General features: G+C 50.3%; 1 protein-coding gene and 1 non-coding gene across 2 annotated transcripts; one reads left to right on the top strand and one right to left on the bottom strand.

Annotated features, from left to right (window-relative positions):
* Nucleotides 1-75: 75 nt before the first annotated feature.
* Nucleotides 76-158, bottom strand: TRNAL-CAG (transfer RNA leucine (anticodon CAG)). Its single transcript has one exon. It is a non-coding gene; the product is annotated as a tRNA-Leu (tRNA).
* A 9,120-nt stretch (nucleotides 159-9,278) lies between these two features.
* LOC130610493 (uncharacterized) lies at nucleotides 9,279-14,372 on the top strand. The gene is made up of 3 exons (XM_057430457.1): nucleotides 9,279-9,617; nucleotides 12,306-12,426; nucleotides 13,335-14,372. The coding sequence occupies exons 1-3, from the start codon at nucleotides 9,551-9,553 to the stop codon at nucleotides 14,329-14,331; spliced, it is 1,185 nt and encodes a 394-aa protein (XP_057286440.1). The 5' UTR covers nucleotides 9,279-9,550; the 3' UTR covers nucleotides 14,332-14,372.
* The last annotated feature ends 673 nt before the right edge of the window (nucleotides 14,373-15,045 follow it).

Below are 15,045 nucleotides of genomic sequence, written 5' to 3'. Positions count from 1 at the left end.
GTTTAATTGCGGTGGGACATCTTTATGTCCTCCCTTTCAACCAAAACGGTGCCACCAGGCGGTGCAAAACGCAGCTGTCAGAAGTGGGATTCGAACCCACGCCTCCAGGGGAGACTGCGACCTGAACGCAGCGCCTTAGACCGCTCGGCCATCCTGACCGCCCGTTTCAGTTGTCTTAGTGACCTCCGTGTTGTCACTTGCCCGGACTCACCACTCATTCGACTGCGATAGCCTCGGAGTGATCATGGTATGAGCAGGAGAGGTGCCCGCGAGACAGCGGGTGTCACCCCCACTGCCAATGGGCCGCCATAGAGTTAGGGGCCGGCCAGCCTCTCACCCACCCCGGGAGTCATAGAATCAGAAAATCGTGTGGATGGGAAGGGACTTTAACGCTCATCCAGTTCCAACTCACTGTCATGGGCAGGGACGCCACTAGAGCCGGTTGCTTCAAGCCCCGCCCAACCTGGCCTTGAACACTGCCGGGGATGGGGCAGCCACAGCTCCTCTGGGCACACAGCCAGCAGTGTCCCCCGGAGGCTTTGACAGAGGCCAACTCTTCACTATGCAGGCCAGTTGCAGGGATGTCAGTGCTTGGTCTCCACTACAGAAAAACACAAACCCTCTTAGCACCTTTTGGCAGCTTCTGCTGCTTCTCCAAACTATTTAATATTGATCAGAGCAGTTGTGCCTGCGCCATGTTCTATGATGCCAATGCCCCATTCTGCCAACAAGTACATCTGTTAGTCCTCTCCCCATCTATTTATCCCCACCTCACTCTGTGTGTAAGTCCATGATCTCTCTTGAAGGCTGCTGATCTTTAAATGGGGAAAAAAACCCACTCACCCTTCAAATAAATTCCAGCATTTGCTCTGTTCCAGACTGCTCCTTGCTCCAAAGCAAGCACACGGGCTGACAGGGTGATGCTGAATCGGGGTTTGGGTGGTGGGGCAGTGCTTACACGACAGCTTGTTTGGTGCAGCAGTGTTCAGTCCTACCAATTTGGAGGCCACTCTGTACTGACCGGACTGCAGCCTCCTACCCCTTCCTGCCCACGGATACAGCTCAGAAGAGTTGTTTGTATGTGCTGTTGCTATGAAAGAAAGGTGGGAGAGCAGCCAGGGAGGGGAGGAGTGAACGGGGGTCAGAAGGGGAAAAGCCACATAAACAGCCAGCAGAGAAAGCTGTTTTTTGAACAGTTCAGACAGCCCATTGTCCTGCGGTGAAAGTCCCAGCAGCCGCGGAGTGGAGATGTTTATCTGCATCCATCCATGTGCTGCATCTCAACAAGCAAAAAATGATACAGCAGCACTGAAATCATCTCCTCCGCATGGCCTCTCGAGGTACAGAATCTGCAGGAGCCTGGTACCTCCATGGACTGGGCTTCTCCCAGGAAGTCCCTTTCCTGCGCCACAGCAGAAGCCTGTCCAGCACTCACGAGAAGGTGTTTGGGAGCGCTGGTCCACCTATACCGGCTCTGAGTTACCAGCACCCACCTAGGGGATCTCCTGTAGTATGGAATCATGTCAACAGGGCAGAGGGGTGTGCTAATTAACTCCAGGGCGGAAGCAGCGATTCTCAGAGTGGATGCTTCAACCGAGTAGGTAATAACCACCGCACGATGGCGTTGTCTGCTGCAGCAAGAGGCAGAGGCCAGTCCAGCTCAGGAAACCCTACGGGGGCCTTCCCGTCCCCACCTCATGGCCCCTGTCACCTTGGGGCTGACAGAGCCAGTAGCTGGGGGCACACTGAATGGGTTTGTCCTTTATCAGCCCTCCGGTGGGTACCCAGGGGAAGCGGCACATCCCGTGCTGATGGGGTCTTTCCTCTCGACGGATGCCTGTCGGTGGCGGCCGGGGTCTCACGAGGGCGTGCTGCACCGCCACCCTGCGCCCCTCCCACAGCCAGCCTTTGCGCCAGCACTCGCCGGTGCTCCCCCATCCCTTCTGTCACAGCTCTGGGGGCCCTCCTCACCTCTGCTTTTTTAGTTCTCCTTTGCTGCCTCCTGAGTTGATAGGAGGAATCATAGCCCAGGGGGGTAATATCCCATATCCTTACCCCCAGCAATCCCTTTTTTAACTATGCCCTGGCAACACCAAAATGCTAATGACAAGCGTCTGTAGCCTGTTTCTTTTAGGAAACAAGACAGCTACACTGACCCTAAAAACACACCTCACAGCTATCAGAACTGGTCAGGAGAGCGAGAGGAGCTTTTGCAGCAGATGGTGGGGTAGGTGTAATGCTGTCACGGTCCCAGAAAGAAAATCAGAGGAAGGTAGAAATGTTGGGACCAAGCTGACTGGTCATCTAAATACACTGGTGAGGGAGCAGGTCACTGGTTGGGTGACAGCTGAAACCCATACTGAGCATGCAGGCTCTGGGCAGAAGCAGAGAAGGAGACACCATGTTCTTACAATGTGGGGTGCAGCAAAGCTGGGGTGGGAAAGGGAAGGGGTCTGGTCACTCCCTGTTCTCTTTGTTGAGCCAGCAAGGCTTGAAAAGGCTCAGGCAGAGAAATGCGTGTTCAGGACTGTTTCCCTGCCCAGCCCAAGCATGTTTATTGTGTTAGTGCTGTAAAGGCTTGTTGGTGTTGGAAGCCCTGTTGGGCTCCTGGGGCTGTTCGCTGCTGCTTGTGTGTGTCCCTGGGCACTGGCGGGGAGCTTGGCACATACCCATGGCTGAGGCTTGGCAGAGAGCTCCACCTAAACGAGCTGTGTAACAGCTCTGGTTTGGAGACCTCTGATGTCCCATTTCTACAGGAGACTGGCTGGGATTCAAAAGCTTGCAGGATGGGAGGGCTTAGCTCAGACTTCGAGGTGGAGATGGCCACAGCACAGACACATCTAGTGCATCATAGCACCACATGTGGCAGCTCTTTAAGCCCTTTGGTGCTGGCCCGCAGGTTGCCACTTTCTCCTCCAGAGACACAGTTGGGGGTAAGTCCCAGCAGCAACACTAGAGTTTTCTGTATCTCTCCACCCACCATCATGACTTAATTCACGTCAAACTGTTTCCACACCCACTGTTGGAAGTTCTGTGGAGACAGGAAAAGGTGAGCCTTTCCAAAAAGGCAATAAACAGAGCCACTTCTGGTAAGCTTCTTTCTTGGAGACTGGCAGGATTCATGTGCAAACATGTTGGATGGAGAAGTGAGAAGTGGGGATGTGGAGAAGTGATGAAGGTGGTGGCCCACGCATGCTGTTGGATGGCACCAAAGGGCTGTATCTGTGGTAGGCAGGAGCTCCCTCTGTCCCTGAGCAAAGGGCTGGGGTCAGGACCCAGCAATTCCTACCAGGAGAAAGGCCCCTCCAGGACAGGGGATTGCTGGCACAGATGCTTGCTGCTCCTGCTGTCACAGGAAGGGAGGAGGCAGTAACTGGGGCACTTGCCTTGTCCTCTCCTACAGCCAGGCTGGAGGCACTAGCCTGGCCCTTGGCTCTGGCAGAGGTGAAAGAGCAGAGCCATGGCATTTAGCTGCTCCCAGCCTCCTGCCTGTTCCACAATGGCCCTGGTAGGACCCCTTCCCATTATGTGAAGGAGAGGAGACCCTGGGTACCACCCTGGGGTGCGGCACAGCACAGCCACATCAAGGGAAAGCCTGACTGCAGGTCCCACAACAGCCATGGCCTCCTGTGGTGCGTGGAGGTTTCTGTCATGCCCATCCTGACCTCTCCCCTCTCTTCTCCGCAGTGCAGTGATGAGAGATGTCCCTTTCAGGGATCATCTGTCTCTCCTTTATCACACCAGCTCCATGGAAATGGTGCCTTCAGGACCTGCAGTTATGCAAAAGGTTTGTAAGATCAAGATGTCCCTCTGGCTCTGCAGGGACTTGGTAAGACCCAGGGGCCCGCTGTGCTCAGGCAAGCCTGTTCTAGAGGAGCAGAACTCCTTCACCTCATCTGAAAAGCTGCCCTGATTTCTTCTATGTCACCCAGGCACATCTCCCCACAAGAGCCTTGCTTGTTTCCTGTCACAGGGAAGAGTTGCACCCAGTGGCTGCATTGCTCTGTGGGGGACAGATGACTCTTGTCTAGGAAAAGCTTAAGTGTGTTGCAGACTAAGCAGCCCTGTGTTTGTTTCTTTGCACTTAGTATTTTCAACAAAATTAAATCTTGTTTATTGCAGCAGCTGTTGCAAGCCTTGGCAGTCTCCATGGGACAGTTGCAGAATGAGTTATCCTCTGTTCTGTCAGCTCTGGCTGCAGAAGAAAGGCACGAATCCCCACTGCAGCTGTACACCTTTCCATGTGTGTCCCACTGGGATCAGCCATCAGCCTGCAGCTCAGCTGTGGTGCTGCCAGAGGGAAGAGCCCTGTCCCACAGCCTGGCTGGCTCAGGATGCTGACTGGGCTGTGGGCTGCCTCGCTGTGGGAAAACAGAATATCAGCATTTTGCACTGTGTGCTAATGACCAGATTTGCTCTTATTTACAAGGGAAAATCTGTTCAGAGAACTGAGAGCCTGTGTGATGTCATCTGCTGGTTTTGGAAATGTTTTCTAAGTGAGCAGTTTCCCTAAAAACACAAGCCCTGCTATGGTCGATACTTCCCAAGTAAGAGTTGTTCCATCTCCTGTGGAGGCACTGGCTACAGACAGCTCCAGACTGCTTCTCATTTCCTGCCCTTTTCTTGAATGTGGGAAACTCAAAGCTGTGCAGTGCCAAACAGATTTAATGGATCCCATCATTTAATTTCCTCCCGTATAATAGTAATGGCTCAAGAGAACTACATTAAGCACAGGTTGAGAGCATCTACAGCATGGGAGGCCCATGTAGCTCCAAGAAACCATTGCCTGAATGTGTCACTGGTTGCCTTGGCAAGGAGAGGGGAGGTTGTTGGGCTGGTCTGGACTGCTCTGTGCCATACCAACCAGTGCCATGTCATTGGAAAAGCCATTGGGAGTTTCTCCAGATTGAAGCCTGGAAATCTGGTCCTACACATCAAGGACCAACTGACCTCATCTGTAGTCTGTGCACCATTGGTCTCCCATGTCCTGGCTTACAGACTTTGCTGCATATATACTCCTTGAGAGAACTGGAGAAGTCCAGTACTAGCAAGCATGGAAGCTCTGCTACAGGGGTGGTGCTTCAGCTCCCTTGAGTTTAATGCTCTTGGGCTGCAGTAAAAGGGGGATTGTGCAAGAGCAGTGGCTGAGCTGCCACTGGGGAGGGGTGAGGGTAGTGAAAACATGAGCTGCAACAAGGCAGGCTTAGCTGGGGAAAGAAAATCTCATCATACACCCAGAGCTGGAGTCCTGTGTCAGCCTGTCTTCTCAGTAGCATCAAGCCCAGCTGGGTCTTCCCAAAAGCTAAATGTTCCTGCTGCCTCTTTCCAGCAAGCCTCTGGGACAGAGGGCAGCAAAGGGTGCTGTTAATACCTACTGCTGGGGGTGCTGGGCTTCCTTGCTCCACAAAAACTGACTCCTGAGGTCTTGGTTGCCCCTGAACACACCATACAGTGAAAATCTTCATCGTTTCTTTGGATCAGCTCTGGCATCTCTCTTCCAGGTCATACAGCCTCCTAAGATCTCACTGACCTTTTTTTCCAGTCACCATGTGACTTCCAGGAAGATAAACATACTGTAACAAACATTTCCAGCACGGAAACACCCTGGAGGATGCCATGTTCTGGGGCTGTTTCCTTTTTGTCTGGGACGCAGGCCTTATTCTCTTTGTATATCTTTTGCATATTGTCTTTTCAGGGCTAAGTTGCTTCTTGCCTTCAAGAGCAATTCCCCAGCATTAGTCGTATGTTCCTTCCACCTGTGAGGTCTTTGAACAGAATTGAAGAGCTTGCCTGCAAACGGTCCTGGCAAAGCTGCAGTGGGTGGAAAATGCTGGAACTACTACTGGGGAAGATGGGATCTGGCCCTTTGATCTGTGCTATCTATCATTCAGAGCAATAAGCTCTCTGGCCAATGGTTGCCAGTGAACAACCAAAGGTTAGAGCTTCTGAGTGTGCCTTGTGCTGTAAACCAACGTTCAGGCCACCCCAGACCTTATTCTAACTTTCTCCACAGCAGACCAAGACCAAGACCTAAGTAGCAGAACATCCATCCTGATATGAAACTGCCCTTAGAGCAGGGCAGGAACTGGAGCCGGGGAGCCCAGACTCCAGCCTTGACATCGAACTGCCTGGCTTGAGCCACAAAGTGCTTCTGGGGGTGCTGAGGATCAATCCTGGAGCTGTGTTAGGTGGCCCAGGGTCTGCAACTCCAGCAGTAGCAAGTGGCCTGTGCATGGTCCCTCTACCCACACTTGGTAGCATGTGCACAGATTGTAGAATCAGCCTTAAACCCTGGAAAAGACCTTTAAGATCAAGTCCAACCGTTCCCCAACACTACCAAGGCCACCACCGAACCATGTCACTAAGGCCCTCCTCTACACAGTTTGTCAACACTTCCAGGAGTGGTAATTCTACCACTGCCCTGAGCAGCCTGTTCCAATGCCTGAGCGCCCTCCAGGAAAGAAACTGTCCCTAGTCTCCAGTCTAAACCTCCCCTGGTGCAGCTTGAGGCCATTTTTCCTTGTCTTATCCCTTGTTCCTTGGGAGCAGAGACCAGCCACCTCCTGGCTCCGTCCTCCTTTCAGGTAGTTGTAGAGAGTGATAAGGTCCCCCTGAGCCTTCTCTTCTCCAGTCTAAATACCCCCAGTTCCTTCAGATGTAGATTTGCTTATGTTTTTTTCCTTTCCATGTTTCAGATCAGCCTAATGTCCTTCCTCATTCATACTGCAGTTAAAAGTTACATGGGAAAAATCCCAAATCTCTTCCTAGTATCTACTGCTTTTTGTCAGTGCTGTACCACCCCTTCAGAGAGCCTTTGGGTGCTAAGAGTAACCTTAAGAAGCCTTCTTCTCATCCTTCTGTGGAGGAATGGGGTACAGTTGCGAGGAGCTGCCCCAGCTCACAGTCACTGGAAGGATATGACATTCATGGCAGGCTTTCTTCCTCCTCAGTTGTGGTCTGCTTGGTTTCATTTCCTACATTTGCTTAGCACAGCCTGTGTTCCCTGGTTCCCAGTAATTAATTTTTTTCTGCACTTTGTTTCCTGAAAGCCAGATGCCCCTGACTTGCAGGGTTGCAGACTCCATTGCTCAGCTGCTGTGATTCATGTTTATGGACTGCGATTGCTGGTGTCCTTCCCTGCCTGCCCTCATCCACATCACAATATATCATATATCATATATCATATATATGTAATATATATTTTAGATATATATACAGTCCCATACCCACTCTGAATAACTAACTACTTCCTATTCCTACAAACTAAAGCAAAGCCAAATCAAATTGACAGCAGCAATTGCCTGGAAAATTTCTATCGTAACTAAAGAAGCTAAAACCAGCTGAAGCCAAGACAAGCCCAGAGAATCACAGAATCCCAGCCTGATTTGTGTTAGATGGGGCCTTAAAGCTCATCCAGCTTATCCTGCCACGGGCCAGGACACCTTCCGCTAGAGCAGGTTGCTCCAGGTCCCATCCCACCTGGCTGTGTCCTGAGACTGTTCACGGTCAGATCAATACAATACCTATGGTTTATTGAGATGTACAACAGAAATATCTCCTGGGCTACAGCAGGTCCTCTGACTTCGGGGTTTTCAGTGCTGAAAAACCTAAAAGAATTGCAGCGAGCAGATGTGCAGGGGGACAGGGAGGGTGGTATAGGAAGTGGATTGGGAGCAATGGTTCCACTTTTCTGTCAGCTGCAGGCCACATTTTTTGCCCGCTCCCATTGGAGTCAGTTGATGTGCCTCTGTGTCCTGCTCTCAGGAGGAAGATCCAAGGTTTACCTTAGGCCCACACCTCTGCCTGCACTTGGCTTGCCATGACCCAGGGAGCTGTGCTGAGGTGCTGCTGTCCTCCAGCCTCGTACATATGCCACCTCCAAATCCAGCTGCCAACCTCACTGGGAGCAACTGGAGGTCTCTAAGAGTGTCCTGTAGGAGCTCCCTACCAGGACTGCCATGAGCCCTGGCTGCACAGGAAAAGCAGCTGCATTGAGCTCTTCCCGCCTTAAAACAACACCTGTGGCTTTAGCAAACAGAACACTCACCCTCCCACACTGTATGCACACTTGGAGCCCTTCCATCAGTTTTTCCCGTCACTGGCAGTAAGCCCTTTGCAGGTGGAGCAGAGCCCATTTCTTCAGGGGAGATGTGAGCATGTGTGGGCCATGCTACCACTTCCAGCATCCAAAACACCAACAGTCTCAGGCAACGCCAGTTCCTGGGTACAAGAGAAAACATCATCTGTGGAAGGGGCCTGAAAAAGTCCCAACAGATGCAGCGTGTTCTGTTCTGGCTGGATCAAACAGACTATTTCAAGGTCTTAATTTTTATTTTCATTTCCTTGAAATGGGTTTTATCTTCTATTACAATATAAGTAAAGGCTGAAGTTACAGGCTGGAAGTTTCACCAAATGTTCTAAAAATATACCCTATGGAAACCTAGGGGGGTTCAGTGTTTAGGAATAAAATCCTAACTGGAACTGTTGGAATTTCCCCCAGCACAGAAAAGCCCTGTTTCCATCAGCCCTATGAAAACTGTGGGGAAAAAAATATTTCAGAGGCAGCCACACTGTCTCAGATTTGATCTTATCTTCATCTTTCAGCTGTGGGAGTTGGCAGGGAAAATTGCCATGTACTCTGCTGGGATCTGAGATGAAAGAGAGAGTGAAGGTGCAGGATGTGACTGCCATGTCCGTATGTCTACTGCCGACCTGGCTTCATGCTGCTGCAGGAAGCAACCTGGCCAGCCCAGTTGCTTGGAGATCTGGGTGCCTTGTACTCCTGCTCTCAGCATCAGCAATACCCCAAGGGCTGAGACCGTAATGTATACCCGAAGTCAGGGCTGTAGTGACAAGCGTGCTTCACAGACAGTGTTTTCAGCGAACACGGAGCTGCCTGGGGAGGCCACTGAGTCCCCGCTCACCTCTGGCTTTAGTGATGCTCCCAAGAGGCAGCCTGACTTGGGCTCACCAGTCCCGCTGATGAACTTGTAATCCGGATTAGCACATTCTGCCTCTTTTAGCCTAACGACCTATGCTGCTGTTACAAGATGACCACCAAAAAAGGAAAGGAATGCTTTTGCATCTGAGGCAAAGAATGAGCTTAGTGCACCGGGCAGCTGTGGTTTGGAGGTGGGGAGAGCTTTATAAGCCTGAGGACAGTGGTGCCTCTCCCCAGTGGGAGAGGAGGATGGAGGTGACTCCTGGAAGTCCCTCCATGACTGAATGAGTCATCAAGGAGCTGCGGCTGATTTACATGCCCTAAGGAAAGCCGATGCGAGTGCAGGCGGGGAATTCCAGGAGCTGTCTATCTCTGGAGCAGGCGACATTCCCTCCCCTGTCCCACTCCTCCTTCCAACTCCTGTGTCGTCACCCTGGTATGTGTCTGTGGGAGCTAAGTAACAGTTGAAACTCCCACCTCAAGGCTTCATAATCCTGGAATGAACTGCAGCAACGTGTTGCTCCGAAGGACACAATAAGCAGTCGGGAGCAGGAAATAACTGCCAGTAATCCTTCCCTGCATGCCCTTCCTGCTGCCGACCACGGGAACATGAAGGTTGTTTCTCTCCAGGTCCTGTTTGTGCTGAGGGTCCTATGCCTGGTGGCCCGGGCTGGAGGTGAGCCGCTGCTCTGCGTCCCTGCGGTCTCCCCAGCGGAGCAGCCACGTTCACACGGGTGAGGTGAAGTGCTCGGGGGGGAGGAGAAGCAGCGCTGGATCAGGCAGTGGGCAGCAGGAGACCTTCATGGGCTGTGTGAGATGTCATGACAGGATCAGGCTGGGTTTGAAAAGGGGCAGAGGGAGCCTACAGCAGTTATCATGGCAGCAGTGATCTCCAAGCAGCCCATGATGGCTTTTATCACTCCTGAGGGTAGGTGGGAAGAACGTCGGAGGGACTTTCTGATCATCCTCATTAGAAAAGAAGTATAATGCACTTCTTTTCCCCTTTTCCCATGTCCCCAAGGGATATGACATGGGGGTAGACCACAGCCTGTCCAGGGCTGGATGTCTGTCTGCACAGGATGCTGTGCTCCCGTCACTGTGAGGCACAGGGGCACTCTGCTCTGGGGTGGGCTGGAGGATGGGGAAGAGGTGGGCACACTACTCCCTAGGCTGGTCTTGGTTTAAGATCTGTGGCACAGATCAGTAATTGCTGCCCCAGGTAGCAATTAAGCAGGGGGCATTGCTTCCAGGCTGTCAGAAAGCTGCTCAGCAGCAAAGGCAAATTTGGACTTTGCCCAGGACATAGGGATGATCTGTTCTCACCAAGAGAAGGGTAAGTGGCAAAAAGCCCTTAGGATATGTGCCCTGCTGCCACCAGACCAGAGAAAGACAGGCAGCAAAGGCAGCTAGGGATGGAGCTTCTTCCTCTCCTCATACCTCTGTTCAGGTTCTCCAGATCTGGCATGAGTAAACTGGGCACAGGGACATCAAGCAGCTTACCCGGGCCTTAGAATCCACTGCCTGCTTTGTCACTGCCTAGCTCTGCTGCCCTGTGGCCAAGTGTCCATCTGCTCTGAAGTGATGGAATCAGATGGGCTCTGAATAAAGAAAGGCTGGTGGCACTCCTTGCCTGGGATCTCTTGAGAAACCATGCTGAAAAGCAAGTACCAGTGGCTCCCACGAGTGGTGCTTCTGAGCAGCAGTGGTTCTGGATGGAAAGTCTCTCAGGTCCCAGGTGTCCCTGCGGTCCCTTTGGCAAAGACTGAGATGTAGCCCAGAGAAGCAGGGTTGTGTGCCCCAGGAGGAGGAGGACAGCTAGGGTTGGCTTCATGCTCCCTCTAACACTGCTTTGTCCTTGAAAGGGGCTTTCCAAGCTCCTTGTCTTAGGGAAAAACACACCAGGAATTCCGCTAATTGCAGACCATTTGCATTGGTGCCCATAACTGGAAAATCAGTTAATGGTTATCAGAGGAGAAGGGCCTTTGGAAGCAGTCCCCAGCCACTCCCTGCCATGCACCTCCATCCACAGGGATGGCTCTGCCTCTCTTGTTGCTATGCCTGCTTTGTTGAACAGTGCTTCAGAAAGTGGGGGACACCAGCAGTATGTCCTCTGGCTACAGAGAGTTAATTGGGAAGCTGGTCTCCCCTGAACAGGTATACTTGACCCTACAGTGCCAGAAAACACATTATTGTGTGAACAAATGGCTTTGCTTTAGCATTACAGAGGTTGAAATGTGCTTCTGTAAAAGGGCCATGCGGGATTTGCTTGTGATTTCTTTGCAATGGGTTACCTCAGTAAATGGATCAAAAGAGCTGAGGGTGTTCCTGTTGTGATGTTCATTCTTGCTCCTGATGGCTGGATCATTCCCAAATGAACTGCATCAAATTCACCAAATTCATTTGGGAAACTGAGACAATATTTTGTAGAGACTGGCTGATCTAAACCAGCCTCCAGCTCCTTTCTTCTAAGAGGGGCTAAGATAAATCAGGGCTTTTTTAAGTAAGTCTTGACTCCTGGGATGTCAGAAACAAATTGCCAAGATGCGTTGTGCAACCTTGGCAAATGTGTTGTTAGAGGCTGGGGTAGGAGCAAGACCAAAGGGTCCCTTGTGCTGTGACTGGCTTTCCCCCTTGAAGGGGTCAAGTGAGGTTTATTTTTACACTTCACAAAATTAAAACCCAATATTCTGGAGGAGATAGAAGAGATGTTTGGTGAGAAACTGCTGTGAAGCTGGGCTGCTGAAATATCTAATGGAGCAATGAAGCAATTCACCAAAATGTTCTTTCTCCGCAGCCTTTCTCTGAGTTCAGGTGGCATTCAGAGATCACATATAAGCAGAGAGGCAGGATGCTCACCTGGAGGGGAACTCCCACCAGAGGAATTGCTATGTCTGATCCAGAGAAGGAGAGGACAGGCCCTCTGGTCTGCATTGCCTGTACCAAGAGCCTGTTGGTGACAGTTTAGCAGGTCTTTTGGGGACGAAGAAATGCGTCTTCTGGGCACTATGCAAGAGCAGTCTTCCTGTGACCCAAAGAGGAGGGGACCTGCAGGACTAGGTCCTTGCACAAAGGTCCTCCAGGCAGTGCTTGTGGATCCTGTAAGGCAAGCTGCAGTGGTGGCCCAAGAGCCCCACAATTTTCACAGTGCTTTTTTTTGTAGTTTTCTCGGCATTTTATTGCCTGTTTGGGTGATACAGAAACTTGTGGCCCTGATGGGATTTTTCTTCATCTCATTTTAGCAGGGATTGGAAACTTCATGGCAAGCTCTGGACTCCTGCCCAGAGAAGAGAAAAGAGAAACAGTGCCAGTTTTTATAGTAGCAGATAAAAAGCCAGTGTTTAATATGTTGAATACTTTATTTCAGGGCAACCTAAAGCACCTCTGAAGTGTTCAACTGAGTGTGGTGGTTTTGCATCTGGCATAGCAGCAAAGCGGATAAGGAGCTACCGCAGGACTGAGCCCCGCTGCACCAAACAAGCTGTCATGTAAGCACTGCCCCATCACCCAAACCCCGATTCAGCATCACCCTGTCATCCCATGCCCTTGCTTTGGAGCAAGGAGCAGTTGTGAAACCTTATTTGAAGGGTGGGTGGGTTTTTTTCACCTCATTTAAAGATCAGCAGCCTCCAAGTGAGATCATGGGCTCACACACAGAGTGAGGTGGGGATAAAGAGATGGGAAAAGGACTGACAGATGTACTTGTTGGCAGAAGGGGGCATTGGAATCGTAGAATCATAGGCTCACAGATGGCTTTTGGTTGGAAGGGAGCTTAAAGCTCATCCAGTTCCAGCACTTCAAGGGAAGCATGCAGGATGAGAGCTCACTATGAGAGCTTTCTATGAAAGCAGTTGTTTTCTCTGGAGACAGATTAAGACTTGGAGCTTGACTAAGGATGAATAAAGCTTCATTCCCCTTTAGGATAATTGTTGTTTTCAGCTTATCCTGAAACTGAGGCACTATTAAGACCATTTTGTTGAAGCCCAGAAGGTTGCTTCGAAGTGAACCCGCTGGGCTGACCTTGCAAAGTCTCATCTCACTCAGTAAACCAGAGGATTTTGTCTTCACATATGCTTGCCCATGGGCAACTGATGCTTGAGGAGCTTCCTGCCCTGAGCACTGGAGGCAAACACTGCATCCAAACATCAGGACAATGCTTTCAAAGGAGGAAGACTTCTTCTGGGAATCCCTTCACTCATGAGTAATGTTCAGCTGCTCAACATTCAGTCAGATCTCAGAGGCACCTGCTCTTCCTGAAATAAACAATCCATCCAGCCCCCGTGGTGTTTTCTATGGGCTTGAGAGAGACTGTTGCTGTCTGCATGCCTTCCCTGTCACGCTGATCATCTAAACCACTGTTTGCTTTATCCACTAAGTGATCCCTTTTTATTTTCAGATTTATTACTCTGAAGTCTATAGAGATTTGTGCAGATCCAGAGGCAAAGTGGGTGAAGAAGATTGTAGAGAAACTGGACCAGAAAAAGGCTGAAGCCTCTCTGCTTTCACATGGTGCCACCTCAGCAGCAGCTCCAGAAGAGCCTGGTATTTTCCAGAAACATGTTGGCCTTACAGTAACAGCTCCATCTCAGGCTACTGCCCCCTCTGAAGTCAGTCCAGAATCAAACAGAGATTCCTTAAAATCTCCTGCGCCTTCAACAACTTCTTCAATAGGCATTGTCTCCAGCCAGCCCACCCCATTCCACAAGGCTCTTGTGCATAGTTTTGACAATGCTGTAGGATCTACAGAAGAACCTGTAGGGCATACTGCAAATGCTATGTCTGATGTTCGAGATGTGACTTCTCCTAGCTCAAATTCAGACCCCGTGGCCATTTCTAAAGGATCAGACCACCCTGTACTTCCTACAAATGAATCCCTGGATCCTGCAACTGCAAAAACCAATACACCAGACACTGATTATAGGGGTTCAGATACCCCCTCCATCCTGGACAGCATGCAGACTGCTTCAGTTCCTACTCTAAACTCTACAACTGCCACAGACAAAGGTCCTTCTGTCCATACCAACAAGGTTTTCAGTTCCTCTGTAGGTGCTTTTGGTACCACAACATTTGATTATTCATCGCCTGTAGGAAAGCAAGAGCCTTCAGATATGTTACTTTTCACTAGTCAAGCATTCTTAGGCGAAGCCGGAGTACAGACGACTACAGAAAGGCCAAATGCTCTGCCTCTTCCCACCTTCTTGTCAACATCTCAAATGCATTTTGTCATTCCAGTTTCTGTGGTGTGCAGTCTGATGGTTGGCAGTGTTGCTGCTGTATGGCTGTATCTAAAATTTGGAGTCATAAGAGATGAAATGTCAAGAGAAATGGTTCAGGGCTTGCTTTACGTGCAACAGAGACATCAAAATAATATCTATCCAATGGAAGTAATCTGAATGCTTTATGGCATGGATATTTTTGGCCCAAACCGTGTGTTACTGCAGATAAGTTTATATTGAGCTGGTGACCTGCCGGAAGGAAAGCAGGAAATAAAAATACCAGAGAAAACTGATTTTTTTTTTTTTTTCTTGCAGAGCAGAATGTAAAAAAAAAATTAATCTTTGACCAATTTTGGAAATAAATTAGACCCTTTTTCCTTCTGGCACTGCTACATACAAAGGCTGTTGCTGTTCTAGAGCTGCATGGTGGCTCTTTGCCAGGTGGTGGGCAGATGTGACTTTCCAAATCACTGTTGGGGATTATGCTGCATTTCATCATGGCCCAGCTGAGAAGATGTTGACTCACGCACGTTGCTGGGCTCAGGCTCAGCCACCTTGGGTAACTTTAACCAAATTAACCAAACCCACACAGCTTGCCCTTAACAAGCCCTCTGCAGCTGTTTTCTTTGCACTTCATTGGCTTCTTGGTCAGACCAAGATTGATGCCTGTGGTCAGCTGGGTGTTGGCTCTCCTTCAGCTAATCAAATAATCCATTTACTCTTGCTGGAGACATGAAGGGTGGCCTAGCTTTTCAGACTGAGGTGATGAAAACTGCATCTGATTTGGGGATTGAAAGTCTGTGCTTCATGTTCAGATTTCATGTTCAGAGGAGCTGGCAACCCACAATGTATCTCCTTGAAATCAGGCCACCTTTCTGGCTAACAGCTATG

Source organism: Pezoporus wallicus, unplaced genomic scaffold (assembly GCF_028554395.1).
Source record: "Pezoporus wallicus isolate ANWC-B61680 ecotype Strahan unplaced genomic scaffold, APGP_CSIRO_Pwel_v1 contig_3573, whole genome shotgun sequence".
Taxonomy (NCBI): Eukaryota; Metazoa; Chordata; class Aves; order Psittaciformes; family Psittacidae; genus Pezoporus; species Pezoporus wallicus.
The sequence above is the reverse complement of the archived record's forward strand: the minus strand, read 5'-3'. Positions and strand labels throughout refer to the sequence as shown.